This window comes from Anoplolepis gracilipes, chromosome 12 (genome assembly GCF_047496725.1).
Source record: "Anoplolepis gracilipes chromosome 12, ASM4749672v1, whole genome shotgun sequence".
NCBI lineage: Eukaryota > Metazoa > Arthropoda > Insecta > Hymenoptera > Formicidae > Anoplolepis > Anoplolepis gracilipes.
Window position 1 is genome coordinate 9230977 of NC_132981.1, and position 17612 is coordinate 9248588.

The 17612-nt window shown below is 32.2% G+C and overlaps 1 protein-coding gene and 1 long non-coding RNA gene across 8 annotated transcripts in view; one reads left to right on the top strand and one right to left on the bottom strand.

Annotated features, from left to right (window-relative positions):
* LOC140671953 (uncharacterized) overlaps positions 1-17612 on the bottom strand; it is a 41977-nt gene that overhangs the window by 9201 nt on the left and 15164 nt on the right. For 3 of the 7 annotated variants that reach the window (XM_072903713.1, XM_072903715.1, XM_072903714.1), the window contains exons 2-8: positions 10466-10932; positions 8824-8903; positions 6881-7115; positions 2860-2977; positions 2393-2549; positions 2146-2305; positions 345-1993 (exon numbers count right to left, since the gene is read on the bottom strand). In XM_072903713.1, the coding sequence (XP_072759814.1) occupies positions 536-1993; positions 2146-2305; positions 2393-2549; positions 2860-2977; positions 6881-7115; positions 8824-8903; positions 10466-10801 (2544 nt within the window). In that variant the 5' untranslated portion in view covers positions 10802-10932 and the 3' untranslated portion in view covers positions 345-535. Of the gene's footprint in view, positions 1-344; positions 1994-2145; positions 2306-2392; positions 2550-2859; positions 2978-6880; positions 7116-8823; positions 8904-10465; positions 10933-12284; positions 12981-17612 lie in introns of those variants that run through there. The other 4 variants (XM_072903716.1, XM_072903712.1, XM_072903717.1 and 1 more) reach the window with 3 other exon arrangements.
* Positions 2976-4659, top strand: LOC140671958 (uncharacterized). The gene is made up of 2 exons (XR_012047814.1): positions 2976-3312; positions 3432-4659. It is a non-coding gene; the product is annotated as an uncharacterized lncRNA (long non-coding RNA).

Consider the following 17612-nt stretch of genomic DNA (forward strand, 5'->3'; position numbering starts at 1 on the left):
AAAAAAAGGAGGAACACAAGAGCATCATTTTTTAAACAAAAGTTTAAGAGTTTAGATTGAAATTTAGTTTGATATATGCATCTCATCTATGTTATATTAAGTTAATCATAAAGTAGTTTAAATGAGAATTGGAGATTTCCGATCAATCAAATAAAAAACTAACAAGTAAATTATTGGTTTGTGATTCAGAAGAGTTATGGATTAGAATTATTATATAAAATAATAATTGCATTAAAATTTCAGAAATTAATATCATGCAAGGCTATACTGTTATGTGTTATGATTAATGAAAATGATGAAGTTAATTATGGATTAACAAGAGACACTCAGAAACTAGTCCATACGATCTTAACGAATCAGTCCATTTCTTCTGTCCGGAATTCCAATTAGGATAAAATATCTATGAAATATAGGAAAATGGAATATAGAAGAAGGAACAAGCTTTTCTCTTCTAAAAATAGTTTTCCCTTAAAAATACTAGTAAAAACAAATATATGTAGTTTTGTGATGAAATAATTTAAAACAAAAGATGATTTTAATTAATATCAGTGACAATCTCTGATTTGCTACTGTGAGGCAATGACTGTGATATCTCTCTGTGACGAATCTCCAAATTGGATTTACTTCCAATATTCTTTTTATCATTTTCAAAGTTCTCCATATTTCTTACATCGTCTTTAGTCTTATTAGTTTTAATTTCATTGAGATCTGTTTCATTCAATGGTACGATAAGAGACTTTTCAGCAGAAGGATTATCATCTTTTTGGAAACTTTTAGTATTATCACGCTCTGGTTTCAGTGAAATCTCTTCCACATCTATTTCCTGTTTCGAAGTTGATAATTTTGCGGATGCGTCCACGCACACCTGGGACCCAATACTACCCGATCTCGATGCTGATTCGCTGGTCTCGGAAAACGTGGAGCTGGAATCATCCTCCTTGGAAGAAGTTTCGCTTTGCTCCTTATGGAAAGCGTTGTGAAAGATGTTCTTCGGGATCGTTAATAATTTGGAAAAACTCTCCTTAGCGCGTAATCTATTGGATTTCTTCTTTCTCTTTTTCAAGTCCGTCGTATGCGCCAAGAAAATATCTTTCGTAGTATCCGCATTTGAAACGGTTCTTAACGTTCCAGTTTTAATGACCAAAGTAGCCTTCAAAGCGTTTTGAGACTCGTCTTCATTATTTATTATTGCTTCGGTATCTAATGGAGCTTTCGGAGCGGGTTTTTTATGATATTTCCCTGCACGATTATCGTCGTCAAGAATGTAACTGGATGAAATCGGTGTAACAGAACGCTGAATCGTAGTATCGTAATTTTTGCTCGGAGAATCATCAACTTTCATTTCTGATACATTTACGTCATGTTCCTTACCTTTGTCGATCGTATTTAACTTTTCTTGGGAAGACATGATGCTGGTCGCAATTTTATGCGCATCGTCTAACAATTCCTTCAGCTCATTGAATTTTTGTTGACATATTTCGCTAGTTGTTTGTTCGATATCAGCACCAATATCAGGGTTTTGGAAAGAGTTTACCTGATCGCCTCTTGAATCTTCATCGGTATATTTAATTTGCATTTGAGACTCATCTTGTTGAAAATCAAGTTCTTTTATTGAGTTATCGACATTTATTTTATCTGTGTTTTCTGCCATTGCAGGTATTGATAGCTTTTCCATTGAAATATTCTCGATTTCTATAGTTTGCACTGTTTGTAAGTCTACTTGAGCCGAGTTTGTGTCTACAAATTCACCACTCGACTCTGTTGACGATAATTCGCTGTCTTCTATTTTTATCGCGGATCGATTTTCATTCGTAGATTCATCTATACAAGTCACGATAGATTCAAGCATCGGACAATCTTTTGATTTCTTATTCTGAGAAAACAATCGCAGAAGCTCGACAGCTTGTTCAGGAGTGAGGACATTCAGGGACGATGGAAGGGAGATATTTTCAGGAGATGGAAGATCGATGCGATGCAAATCCTCGCCTCTGTCCTTCAAAGACCACAAAAAGAGTATGTATCATTAACTGAATTGACGAGTGTCGGAGAATGATCCGTGATTTCTTTTTTTTTTTTTTTTTTTTTTTTTGCAATGATGGGGATAATGATAAATTATTAACTCTACGGTATATTTTATCGGCTTACTTCTGGAGTCTTTTTCGTGGTGGAACGAGGCTTCACGCGCGTTCTCGCGCCGACGCTCGACGTTCTTACTAAAGAGTCACCCTGAGAAATAATGCGCTGAGACTGCAGTGCCTCACCGCTACTGTAACCGCTAGATATGTCGTCCGAAGACCTTATATTTCTATGAGCATAAGAAAGATTCAGATTATTACTGATATTTACACAAATAATTATATCAATCGTTTTTTGTAATAAATATGTTACGCACGTTAAACTAGCTATGGGTTCCCTAGGCCTTGGTTGTCGAACGTCGACATCCACTTCAGAAAAATACATGTCTACTCGAGACGCTGCGTTGCTACTAGACTGGGTTCTGCGAGGACTGTAGCCTCTTCTGCCGACGTGCTCTCTTCGACGAGGTTCTACTATAAGTGATCACAGAAATTTATTTTCTTAAACAGTGCAATTTGAAGTTTTTTTTAGCATATCTTGTTTCGATAAAACTTGATTAATAAAATTAATAATATTTAATATAGATCTGTAACTGTGCGTTTTAAGTAAACATAAATATTTAGTGAGATATGAAAGAGAAAAAGCAAATGTTTGAAAATTTTTGCGCTATTAAAAATAATTGCTATTTTTTATTTTTATATTATTTTATTTAATTTTATTTTGCGCTATTTTTTTTCAAATGTTATATTTGCATTTAATCGCATGGTACTAGAAATCGGCTACCTTCCATGTCTGTCTCGTCACGCGCATCTGGTGTGTTTCTATTTTCGTCCTCCTTTTCGCCAGTTAGATCACTGAGGCTGTAACTTTTTCTCAATTGTTGTACCAGTCCGCCGCCACCCTGGAAAAGGAAATTGTTCGTGAAATATCTCTCGTTTCGTAGAAATGACGCGGCCAGCAGGTGTTACCTACCTACTGCGAAAAAAAAAAGAAAAGAATCATGTCGTCAAAATATTTTGATTGAGTGAAAAAAACAAAATAAAAATCTTACCAACCAAAAGAATGTTAATGTGTTATCTGCCGTCACCGGTCACGAAGGCAAACTCCCTTTACGCCAACAATCCGAAGGCGATTTCTTGCCTTTTCCATATCGAGACACTTGTATATATCTTTCTGTTAAACATGCGTTGTCCAGAAGCACACGACGGTAGACGGTATAGTGAGTGCATTGTATGCGTGAGTAATGTCTATACGTAACGCGTATAAGCGATTAGTTTTATTAACGTAAACTTATATTTTTGAAAAAGATGCGCTACTTGATAAAAGAGAATTAATGTTTATAATGTTTATCTTAGTATTCAAAATACAATAAGAGGCAAGTAAAGGATAGAGGACGCGGTTACTTGCGAGATGTACACAATAGAAACGGAGAACCGAAGACTCTCATCCAAATAATACTTTTATTTGAAAAAAAAACAACTCATAATAATCGAAGTCTTTGGAATCGAGTACAAAAATCTTACTCACTAAGACAGCTCTCGACACTACAAGAGCTCACGCGTAGAAAAAAACCACAGCAATAAGAAGGCACTGGAGATTGGCATGGCCAGAAATTGTCTTTGTTGCTGCAAAGACGAAGACTGAACCTATATGTACGCTTTTCTTGTATCGATTCCATCAGCTCAACAATTGAAATACATGTAACATACACGTGTTACAGCCATTACAGTTGCCATAATCACAGTTGTTTTACAACCAATTACACGCGATTATAATATATAATAAGTATGAAAGTAATTTAATTTGTATAAAATCACAAAAAGTTACACGTATTTTTTAAATATATATGCATATCTATAAACGATTTATATCAAACAGCGATGGATATTTTTATCAGACTAGTCTACCCAAAGCGAAAGGACACGTCCATCATCCATTTGTCGACACGCATAAGCCTTATTGCTGTATTTTTTCCACGTGCGCGTATATTACGCGTGTATGAGACACGTGCAATCTAATGTAAATCCATGTTCATCGGTAACTTTGTAGGTGAAACGCGCACACGAATACACACACACACACACAAATAACACTATCTATCACGATAACAATGATAACAATGACAACTATGCTGTAGCGCACAATCGTCCATCTCGTTACATTATTATCATTATTCGATTCTTAATTTCTGGCGAACAACTCCTTTTCCTAAATTTCTAAAACGTATCTTTCAAAATGTCTGATTTATCAAATATACAATATGATTTAGATACGATAAGTTATAAGACGCTTATTAAGCTTCGTTGCACTAACGGTAGATCAAAATAATCTAAATTAGAGAGTCGTTGTCTTTTTGTAAATAATAATCCTATTATATATGTCGAAGAGAGTTAGAAAAAGAAAACTTACTTATTTAAAGTCAGTATTAACTAACGTTGGTGCAATCGCTCTTGAGTACTTATTAATTGTCCTAATGGCACTATTATATTTTTATTCGTTATGCGTCTACAGTGTAAGAGATAGAAAATGATAATGATATAAAAAATGTGTAATTGACTATTATTATAATGTATTAACTACATAGAATCTTTTGTTAATACTTTTTTCTCTCGAATTTCCCTGATATAATCCGATCTCTCCGATCTTTGATAGTTATCATTAAACCTATATTTGAACGTCGTTACGCGATTTAATGATTGACATTATTATTAACGCCAAAATGTGATGTGCGCAACATTATATAAAAATATTAAGTTATCATTGTGATTAAGATTACTTTACATTTCAGTTATATATAACACGATCGGATAATCCTTATGATTTCTAGAATCGAATAAAAAATAAAGTTTATGTGGAAAATACAAATAATATAATAATACGCATAATAATACGCATAAAAACAAGGAGTGGAAATGATAACGAGTCTTATTTTTTGTCGAAAGTGTGTATACAATTAGAAATTGTCTATACGTATCATATTCATTTTAAGATTAAAGTTATAAAGTTCTCACATCTTTAGAACAAAGAACATGAGATTATATATAAAATCTACGTTTTTCACGTCTCTTACTTTACCAGAAATATCAATCTTTTCACCGCTAATATATATATATATTGTCTATCTAAAACACTCACACGTAATGTAATTTTTATATTTATGAATATAATAGAGAGAGAATACATTTATTTTTGCGTACTATTTAATGAAAATTTCTCATGAAATCACGAACAGAAAATTCCGCTTCGTAAACTCGCGCATAAAAAAAAAAATAAAAATATAAAATGAAAACTTGTGGTAGATTGTATGAAAAAAAAATATCAAGATGATTGCACAATGTGCAGAAAATTCTGTCATCGGTCCTCAAAGCGCTCTCTTTCGCGCATAATTAAGTCTCTTATTTATCTTACTCATAATAATACAAATCAACTGTAACCTCATGTATTTTTAATAAAATCGCCGACATTTCTCAATATCAATTTATTGGCCTGCCTTCCAAGCTTTCGGTGATTTCTTCTCGTTTCCTCATCTCTATTCAGAAATCATCCGTTTCTTGGATTAATTGATCTCGGCGTCGTCGCTAAAATTCACGTCATAATTCATCGAAGCCGACTTGCAGGCACGATTCTTTTGACGTCTGATACCATGTCCCTTTTTCCTTGATTTCTGTGTCTTCTGCGGAACTTCGTTTTCGGGTATTTTGAACATTAATGGCTCCTTTTCTGGCAGCTCGTGATCGGTGTCCGTCGTTGGTAGCATTATTTGCATTATCTCTTCATCCGTTGAGTCGCGATCCTGCCAGTCGATGGACAACGCGTCTGTGTCGTCCATCACGAGATTATTGGACTTAGCAGGTTCATCGCAGATCGCATTGATGTCCAGACAATCCGGCCCGTCCAGTTGCTCGTTGTCTAACCACCGCATCGTTCTGAGGTTGGCTAAGCTAAAAATCGCCGGGTCTGATTGGCGGTCAGGGAGTGCACTCATCGTGTTCGGGAATATAATCGGGAGATACTGTCGTGTGACGCCGATATCGCATTTTATTTATTTATTTTTTTTTGTATTTTGATCGGTCAGCAATAATCGGCGTGACGATGATTATTATTGTTGTTACAGGTCAGTGGTTGAATTTTATCGCGCGTGATTGGCGACGATTCAGATTTGATAAGCAATGCCAACAGTTAAGACGTTGATTAAACGGTGGTTAGGTGCTCGATGTTTTGTCGTGCATGGTTTTGCGGATGGCGATGGTTGATTTGTTTGTTTGTTTTTTTTTTTCAATTTTTGATTAGGCAGTAAAACGGCGATGCGGCGACGTGCGGGAGCGCGGACGGGACAGAGAACGAAAACAGAAAAAATCAAAAACATGTAAATGATTAGTGGGCGATAATTGAGGACGGGTCGATAGAAGTTTTATGCGTGATCAATGAAAGCGAGAGGCTGGTTAAAGTACAAAATCAAACGAGATAAAACATTTCTGCACCAGCAGCTTTTCCCCAGAATACTTTCATATATATATATATGTATAAATTTTATAATTCTATCCTTTATATATGAGAAATAATTTAAATATTAAATAAAATAAGTTTCCAAAACGAAGTTCTTCCTTAAAAGCTGCCAGCTTTTTTTACATATATATGTAAGGGTATCCTAAACTATCATTTTATCCAATTTTTCGAAATTAATGCGAAATTAATCGAGATAAATGCGAAATATTCAGATGAAAGAACAAAGATAATTTCTGGATACCCTGTACGATAACGATACAATTTTTTCGACATTCGGTGACAACGTGGGGGGTCTTACCTTGATGGCGGTCTGCATGAGAACCGTGGTGGCATAGTTTACGCCCTTGGTACCAAGATGCAATACCGCTGTGTAACCTTGCTCAGTCGCGCGTGCTATGGCTTCGTCGATCTCAGCCTCACGACGGATTAGTGCGGGATGTACGAAGCGTCGATAAAGGATACTGGAGCCCTTAGTAGCCGGGCTCAGCAGCCATAGTACCAAGATGATTTTAATCTCATAGTAAAATGGAAACCTACGTAACAGACGTCGAGCCGTATAAAATGTCGCAGCGTCACGCGACTTTTTTTTCTTTCTCTCTTTCCTATTCGATTATTTATTTATCTACCTATCTCTCTCAATATTATTATATTGTATATTATATAATTATAATATCAATATTTGTGAAATAGAAAATATTAAAAAACATCAAATTATGTAATAAAGAAATTTTAATTATATAATAAGGGAATTTCAATTATATAATAAAGAAATTTGTTGAGTCAGTATATAAACAAACAAAAATATTAAAGTCATCAGTTTGGCAGTTTGACGTTCTTATAAGGTCCTTCAAGCAAACTTGTCATTGTATTTTTATGTAATAATAATGATAAAAAAATAATTGATTGCCTACAACGTGTTGTTACACGCGCCTGTAATCTACTTGATTCGATTCACGCTGCGAAAAATTCGTCACGAGCGTGAAAGTGACGGGACGGTATCGGACACTTCGACGCCAGAAATATGCGAATATATACTCATTTTCTTTTTGGTGGTAATTCGAGTATGAAGGGAGATCTGGCACGATGCTCTCCGACGATGAGGAGGGAAGAACGGGAAAGAAGGACAAAGAGGAACAGCGAGGGAAGCAAGAGGGAAGAGCCGCGCGGGCAGAATCCTCAGAAGTGCATGTAAGCCAATATCTATCTCATCCGAAATTAGACTTTCGGAATTCCTCGCGATGAGAGCACGGCTTTCAGACCGCGCGGTTCGCAGCTGGTTTATTGGCCCCTTGCTCGCCCTCGCGCCGCGACTCCAAGATTCATCTCAATATCCGCTGTATTATACTACGTATACACACGGTCAAATCAACGCGTTGCTGTTTTCTATAGCGTGTCTCAGCTTTCATGCACTTTCTTTTACCTTCGGTACTCTTTAAGGAATTGAGATGATTAACTTTCTTCTCCAACGGGAAATTCAGTTAATTTTTGAGCAACACAAGCGCCTGATATATTATAAAATCCTCCGAAGTTTAATATATGAATCAAAAGCGAGAATGATAATTCACATCGAGTTAAAATTGATAATTTTAAATCAATGGGATTTAATGAAACAAATTCTCTTGTCGCGTTACTCTTTCTAAATGCATTTTGCAAAGTTTTGTCCTTCATCAAAATAAGATTTAAATTTTTAACTTTATATATCTTTATAATTAATTTCGTTATAATTGTTAAACTTTTTTATGTAAAAAATTTTACCACAAAGTGATAAAAAAATATCATAAAATAATAATATAATAAATGTATAAAAAAACGAATGCAAAAAGAATTATAAAAAGTAAATAATTCCATCAAGAAATTTGATTAAACTTTACGAGCAGAAAAATGAATTAATGTATTGTATTGATAGGTAAACGGATTAAAAGATAATTTAGCGAGGACACTTTTGATAATAATTACTTTCAGTGAAGTTTGCAAATATCAGAAATTGTAATGAATGTATGATACCTCATTTTTAGGAAAAAAAAAGATTCATATACAATTATAATAATTCTATAGATATTTCAATTATCATTATTGTCAGACAAATCGATGTATAATAATACACACAATAATAGTTTTATTTGATTTTGTTATCAAAGTTAGAAAAAAATATTAATGAATAATTATTTAAATAAATCGTACACAAAACACATTATTTGTAAAAATAACGTAATAAATGTATAATAATAATGGAAGTCTCACCAAAAACTAAAGAAGACGTCGGTAAATGTTTCCGCGCACGTGAATAGCGCGAACACGATCCAGTACATCATCCATTTGACCTGAAACCAGAAAGATTCCAGAGCAATGGATTATTGCAAAAACAGCGAAACAGAGAAACATATTCCCGATTTGCCTTCTTTTACAATACCTATATAAAATATTACAAATGGAATTAAAATCACAAAGAAAAATTAAAGAAAGAAAAACTAAAAAATAGATACAAAATCCGTATAATTTATATTTATTTATTTATTTATTAAACGGGAAGCAAGTCCCTTTGGTACAATAATATGTAATATATCAAGACAGAACAAAAAATAAACTATAAACAAAAAGAAAATAAAATACAAAGAGAAAAGGAAATAAGCTATTTAAGATATCAGCTTAACAAGAGATTGCTATATTAGTTATATTATATTATTTAGATTAATTGTTACCTAAATATACAAAAACAGGGCAAGAAGATTTAAAGATAAAATTAAATTTTTAAATTTAAGGTTCCATTATTCTATATATTTTTTCCTAGTAGATTGTACTAAATACAAAATATTTAACAAAACAAATATAAGATTAGAGGAGGAGAAAGACAATGTTCTTTAGGTGTAAAAATATAAAAACGCGAGAGGTTTAATGAGAATAAATAATAAATACATATAAAAAATAACAGAATACCGGTGAATATAAAATATAATAGCGCAAATGTTTCAATTCATGTCCGGACTTTCCTCAGTGGGGAAAAAAAAAATATTAAAAAAAAATAAAACGGTAACGAACAATGAAAAACATTAAATGCGAATACTAATTAATAATATAATAATTAAACGCTGATGTCAATATAATAGTTATGGTATATAACAAAGATGTTTAATGTTAAGATCACCCAGAAGCAAGCTCATGAGATTTCGATGGACCATTATTACTTTGATATTCAGTTATTTTTTGTATATATTATTTTGTATATATTATTTTTTATATATATATCCTCATTAAACTATTCGCGTTTTTACATTTTTATACCTAAAAGACACTGTCGTTCTTGCTCCTTTAGCTGTTTATTTATTTCGTTAAATTGCATAGGAGTCTTACTTTATATTTTACAAAATATTTATAAAAGTCAGTTACCGTAAATCGACCTCGATTTTCATCAGCTACAAGCAAAAGCTTAGGTTGGAAAATTTCCGACATTTACGTTTTTGAATAAATAGTATGTTTTCTGCGAGCAAATGGCTTCATAATTCGGTGTACAAGATACACATAATATAAGATGTAAAAATCTATCAAAATATATCATATGAAAAGAATCTGGGATATGCATTTATGTAAAAATTAAAAAATTAGAACAAGCTCTTAAATCAAAATATTAAATCACAATCTACGAAATTTAATTATCACTTAAAAAAGAGCCATGGAGATTATATAACATATATTTTTTACATATTTATATCTTTGTAGTAATATTATAATCTTAATCAAAAATTTGCATATCATTATTTGCATATCATTATTTCAAGAAGATAAGAGTAATATATACGGCAAAAAATTTCGAGTCTATTTTTAATTAAATACATGCAGGATATTCGGGTTAAAGCTTAAAATCGACTTATTAAATATGTTCTCTTACGTATTCTTTGACATTCTTCGTGCGCACTGCCTTGTAGGAAGCGTACGCTGGGTAGAGGGTGCCGAAAACCAATCTGAAAATAGGATAAACGAGCCTGTAAATTAGGGATCGCGGCGACACTATTGCGAGGAGCACTGTCAACAATCCGACGTTGTTCAACGTCATTCTTATGGGAAAAGATTGGAGCCAATAGCGACACCAGGCCATCGTCTGTCTCGCCAAAAGATCACTGATTCCCGCCCTATGAATCAGCGCGATTGACAATTCATCCGATCGTGGTCCGTTCTTCTCGAAGATTTCTATCGACGTCGATCGATGGTCTTTTCTCGTTTCCATCGTATTGTCAATTTATTTCTTTCTATCTCTCTTTCTCTCTCGTGCTATGATGATAACGTTTCTCTATTCCCGAAATCTTGAATCCCTCCAGAGATTCTGCGACAATCGTCGAACGAATACGACGAGTCCAGCTGCAATATAAAAAAAATGGAAGTTATTTTATGAATGTCGTCGACGTGTGTTAATATGCAATTGCAATTGCAAATACGGTACACTCAATGGCTGAAAAAGTTAGTTAGATGAAGTCGATACGGATATTTTAAGATCTATTTAATGACACCAATTATTGGATTTGTTAAGAATTCAATGAATGAGTCAAACAATTTAACCGTTATATGTATATAAAGTAATAGTCATAGTTTTATTTCGACTAAAACATCGACAAAAGTAGATGTTAGTTTGACAAAGTAATTACAACTTATTAATATTAATATAAATATATATAAATTAGAAATCATATCATATTATATAATGGTATTTGAATATGTACATAAAAATAATCGACTTTTTTTTTAATTGTGTTGAAAAATATTTATATTCATAATTTATTAGAAATTGTTACTTTTCAATATCAATGTTTGCATCATATTAAAAAATTTTCAAATATTTTACATTTTATTAAAATATTATATTTCTATTAAAATAATGTGTGCACGTATTAAATATTTAAGCTATACTCGATCGATCGATTTAACGGTTTTCGATGATAGTATTACGGAATGATCATCGAATAATCACTCGGAATTCCGGACCAGTGCTTTCGATTGAAGCAGTCATCAGTCGATTAATGTCTCGATTACCGCAGCCTCGTTTAAAGGATTGTGCAAGAAGCTTATTATGGAGATCCAATTAAACACGATATCGCTGATCCGTTATCTTCTGAGAGATGAGAGATTAAATATAATTCACAATATGAATATGCAAAAATTGCTGCCTGAGTTATTTTTATTCATGTTTCCAAACATTATTTATGCAAGCATTATTTATCATATGCTAGGTTTAGTGTCGTTACATCATATAGTATAATATATATACTGCAGTATAATATACTGTAGCATAATATGCTATAGTATAAATGAATTTTATGCAATAAAAAATTAAATAGAAAGAGAAATTTAATTAAAAAGCTAAACAGATTAAACTGTTAAATCACTTACGATACTCGTCGTATTTTTAAAGCAATTTTAAGATACTATTTTGATGCATATCTTATAATATATGTATATTTGTGCACAAAAAAATAATTAAAAAAATTTTTTTTAATTTAAAGTACTTACAAACTTTAACTAGTTATCTATTAATCAAGAGATTGGAAACTTATTTCATTTCTTAAACAAGAATTTTAGTACACTATTTAAGCAACTTGTCATGTAAATTACATTCGATAATTATTGCTCATTAATAATTCGATACATTAATAATTTCTCAGCAATTATCTCACAAGTTTTAACGATATTTAATAGACACAATGCTTCCTTCTTACAATCCAATTAGTTCATCCGTCAAATTCATCCGCGCGTCGTCTTGTCGTTGCTTATTCGTTCCTATTGCGTGCGAGACGCTTCGTCAGTTCCTTTATATCGAATTCTGAGATCTCTTCCTACTTCACGTTACCGTCGTGTGCTTTGTTTTCCTCAGAAATTATTTCCTTACGCCTTAGGTCAAACTCCAAGTACACCGCACCACTCGCTCTACCCGCGATTGCTTCCAGTTCGAGACTAAATGCGTAGCCTCGTTCGTTCGGGCATCGTCAACGACGACCACGACCACGACGACGACGAAGACGACGACGAGCAATACAGGCTGCGAAGACTCTATTTTCGCGTCTTAAGCCGCTGTCACGCTCGCATTTCTAACCAACACGATGCGACGCGATATCGGAAAGTCTTCAGGTTAACCGCGGCTTTCTCGTATGATAATTCACCTGTGTTTGCGGTACGAGTACTGCGAGACTAAACCACATGTTCGTTCTGTGAACCTTTGATCAGGTTAAAGCTGTTTACATACGTTGTACTTCGAGGTAAACAAAAATTATCGAGACAATTAAGGAATATTATTTTCAAATGGAAACTATTTCAAGAAACTCTACATCTATTGGCAGATTTATTGAATATTTGGTAGCCGATAATATTGAATTGAATAATTTATAATTCAATTTTTTATAATCTTTTTGATATAATCAAATTTCAAATAAAATTTGCATTGCAATTTGCTAGAATATTGATAGAAATTAAAGTCTTGTTATCTACGTAAAGTTTTAAAACTTAATTATACAAATTTTACATTTTTAATCACTTGCAACTTCAAACTCTTCTGAAAAATGTTTTTGAACTATTAAGACTTATTTCTGCTCCGAACAGGTCCAAAAAAAAAATCGTAGATAAAAAAAAGCGCGAAAATATGGAATATCCTGTGTAATACATTGGATCAAAAATGTTCAAAACTTTTTGACACTTTTTTTTTTCGTATAAAAAGTTAAAAGCGCTTGTGACCACGATGTATTAAGAGTATATGACCGTTTCCTGTGAGTGGGTCATCTCCGTACGCGCCAGAGAACGAGTTAATTATATGCGCCAACCTAGATATCGTGTCGGTCAAACTTTATCAGAATAAGAATCATGATCGTTTAATTTTTTCGACGGCTGTTCGAATTTAGCCGAATAAATTTTGCGCCCAAACTTAACGTGTCGATATCTATTTCTTTTTTCTTTTTTTATCTAAACCGTAGATCATGATCACAATCGGACAATATCAATATTCTTAATGAATATTGCATGCTTTAGACATATATATAATAACATCTAAGTCATGTGGGAAATATAAACGAACATTGTTTCTCCTGAACACGACATGTGCAAATATATGATGTTCTCTCGAAAGTTTCGACAGCACTCTAGAGGCCTCTAAAGTCTGCGGAGAATAAAATTAAATAGTGCACACAATGCATAATAGCTATAACTTGCGTTTATAACTTTAGGAACTAATTTCGTACGTTATTTGTTGTTTAATCAAATTTTATTTTATACGGCGAGATTTGGGAGAATGACATTTACTCGTATTTAATTCCTTTCAATCGAAAGAGAAATTTCCTCGTGCGAGGAAAAACAATAGTAGCATTAACGCAACATGCCAAGTCACTCTGTCGCGTCAGTCAAGCGAATTAAATTAGCGCGATTTATTCAGTTAGCATCGATTATTCACAGATCACGAGAACGATAGATAGGCTTGTGACAAATATTGAAACTGTATAACAGAGAGAGTAGGATTTTCTATGCTGGAAAGAATGCGTGCCTTAATAATGTAATCTTACATAAGCTCGATTTCTCTATTGCCACAAAAAAACGAAGAATTCTTTTCGTTTTGTGCTGTATCAGAAATATTTATCAATATTTTTCATTATATCACTATATTAAATTTTGAAAAATATCGCAATAAATAATGTAATACGTTTCACAAAATCTTCCTTTCACTTTAACTCGGTACATACAGTTCCATATTAATTCACGTTACCACTGCTATTATTCGCGATAATTTTGCACATAAATATATATCGCTTTAACACAATGTAAAATATATTATTCTACAGTCGTAATCGATCAATTATTCTTTCACGCGCGATACTGGACGGCATCGCGCGAAAAACTGAACAAATTCTTCGCTCGGTTTGCGATCCGGCGAACCTGGACAATCGCCTGCAGCCGCAGGTAATCCAATGATTGTCACCAATGTCGCTCTGTGTCGTGGATTGCGTAACAGGTCGTTCCTAATGCGCAGTCCGCAGAGCGAACACAATCGCCCGCGGCGTATTATTCAGGCTCGGCCGCTTCCGGTTCCGGTTCCGATATAGACGAAATGACGACATGCGAATCGTCCTTTCGATTCGTTCGTGGCGTATCAGGACCAAGGAGTTAGCCGACTGGCAATCGTGCGATAAGACTACGACGATTTACGACTGTCGCGATTCCACCGTGGCCATTTACGAAATTGAATGTCCACCTACTAGTTCTACCGTAAGATTATCTATCAACCAAATATCTCGTAAAGAAAAATCCTGCTGCTTTTATGCCGCCTTTTTGTCTCTACTTCACTATTATGTGTGTTCACTTCTTTCAGTCGTATATTTCCGTCCGAGCGAGTTTGTCAAAATTTTTATTACCTCTTTCTCTAATCTCTTTACTCGAGAAATAATATTCTCGATGTGAAATAGATTTAATATATCTATAGAGAACACTCTGGAAATATAGAAAGCTATATTTTTATCGACATATTTTATTATCATTTTGGTATCCATTTTCTATAAACTTTAATTTTAATTTTAATTATATATTTCATTTTTTTTTAATTTAATCTTTAATTTTTTTCTATTAAAAACATCTTCAAAAAGTTTTGCGAGTCGTTAAGAGCTAAATTAAGTTTTTTATTTTTTTATTTGTTCATTATTTTCTTACATATGTATCAAATAGATTAATTTGATTTTTGTTTATTCTAACACAAACTTACTTTCGCTGATCACCATTGAATGGAAATGTTATATATATATATATATATATATATATATATGATATCGACTTTGCCTTTTATACATGTGTATTTAAACGTAACTGAAAAGTAACATTGACATCTCGTTGCGTTTCTATTCAAGGTCGTGTAATATTCGAAAGTTTCGAATCAGATATGGCTACCATTTGCAGTTTCAGTGAATCATAAATGTCGGAGCAATTTGTACAGTTTCGTTTGCGTGACTGAAATTATAATTGTTAACTTTTGTTCTGCTAAATGATTTTATGTAACTGTAGAAATGATTTTACTGCAGAAAATGTGCTTTTTCCATATAAAATTGTATTTTTTGAAAAAAAATTGAACGCGTGAACTATAAGTTTAATCAAGTTAATAAAAAATCTATTATTATATTAAAAGTAACACATACAAGCACATATTAAGATCTTCTGTATACGTTTCGTAAACTTTTTAAGAAAAAAATTACATTTATAATGTTGTTAAAGTTACTGAAAAAAATAACTGTAGCAATAACAGCGTTACAAGTTATGCGTTACTTTTCAATCCTGAAAGTATTTGTCCATCTATATGTGGCATAAAATAAAAATGATAATGAATTTATCATTTAAGCTGTATGCTTATAAAATTATTAAAGTTATTAAAGTAAAAAATTGACAAAAAAATGTATATCATTAATTGTAAATTAGAAAAAAGAAATTAAAGAAGTAGCAATATTAGAAAAGGAAATTAACAATTATTGATAATCATTATATAAATTATCATTGTATATACGATTTTTTAAATATTTTGAATAACGAAATACTACATTCATCTTTGATATCGAACCTTATGCATTTTATTTTGTTTGTTTTTTATTCTGAAAATAATACCTAAAAAATGTTTTTTTTTAGAGAACATGTTATATTTATATGCATCGACATGATTATATTTTTATATGTCTATAAACATTTTTGTTTTTAATTTTTTCAAATTGAAAAAATTGTTTGAATTTATCAAATAATACATGGCATGAGAGGAAATAAATGGCGCAACGCATACTTTCTAATATTCTAGTAATATAAATTATAGAATTTATCAGCTCTCAAACTAGTGTCTGCGAAAGATTAATCGAAATTGGGAGCGTGAATCGTACTTATCGTTCAAAATGTGTCACATATAACATCGAATAGATTGTGGGATTGTGATTCTATACGATTGTTAACGCCATATGCTTTCATGTTTACTAATGACGACACATGTAACTTTCCCCTCTCTATCGCAGCAGTAGGTATAAACAAGGTGGTCTCGGTCGCGAGAACAAGATTATTAGTACCTATCGCGAGGTCAAGATCATTGTCGTTCATTTGTGCGTAGCCTGAATTCCGTCATACCTCATTTAACTCGAATTATCATCTTTAACAAAGTTTTTGATATATTTTTGAAATAATGTTATATTGTTTAAAGTGTTCAATCTTTAAGCGTTATATAAATTTTGATAACTTCTCGACATATTTGCGAAATGTAGGTTTTTCTTTAACGAAATATTGATAAATAGTTATTACTTAATTATTTATTACTTAACATTTTCAATTTATCATATTAAATATTTCGGTGATTTAAATATGTAAATTTCTGTTAGAAAAACATTTTGCGTATACTAATCAACAAATCATTTGACATTTTTTTTAGTTTGCAGCATTAATTGGAAATTTTTATTAAGACAAAGCACATTTTAAATTATGTCAAAAAATATCACTACATTGTTCACATGTTCAAATAATGTTTATAGATTATTGAAAAGATAAATAGTAAATATATAGTAAAATTATTTTACAAAATTAGAAATAAAAATATACTAGAATTATGCTTAAATTTTTATCAGAAACATATATGCACAATATGATATACAATAAATCTATCCAAATAATATCAAATATACTAGTTATTTTTACCAAATTCACCGAACCGAGAAAACACAAGTATATTTTATCTTTTTATTTTATTATAACAATAAAAAACATATAGCATAGATATATTGCACGGAAGAACCTTGCAAGAAATACGTGCAAGGTTACTAACTGTAAATGGAGCGAAAGTCTAATGGAAAATAGTTATTATTTTATATTGTCGAACAAAATTTACTTCACGTTGCATGTCGTTATCAAGTTACCATGCAATACCATTGAAAGTAAAATAAATTCACTAATTTCGCGGCAGAAACTGATCGCTCAAAAAATGATTAAAATTAATTAAAATTAAAATTGTTATAATAAAATTCATGTAAAAGATATTTCATGATTATTGATAACGTGAC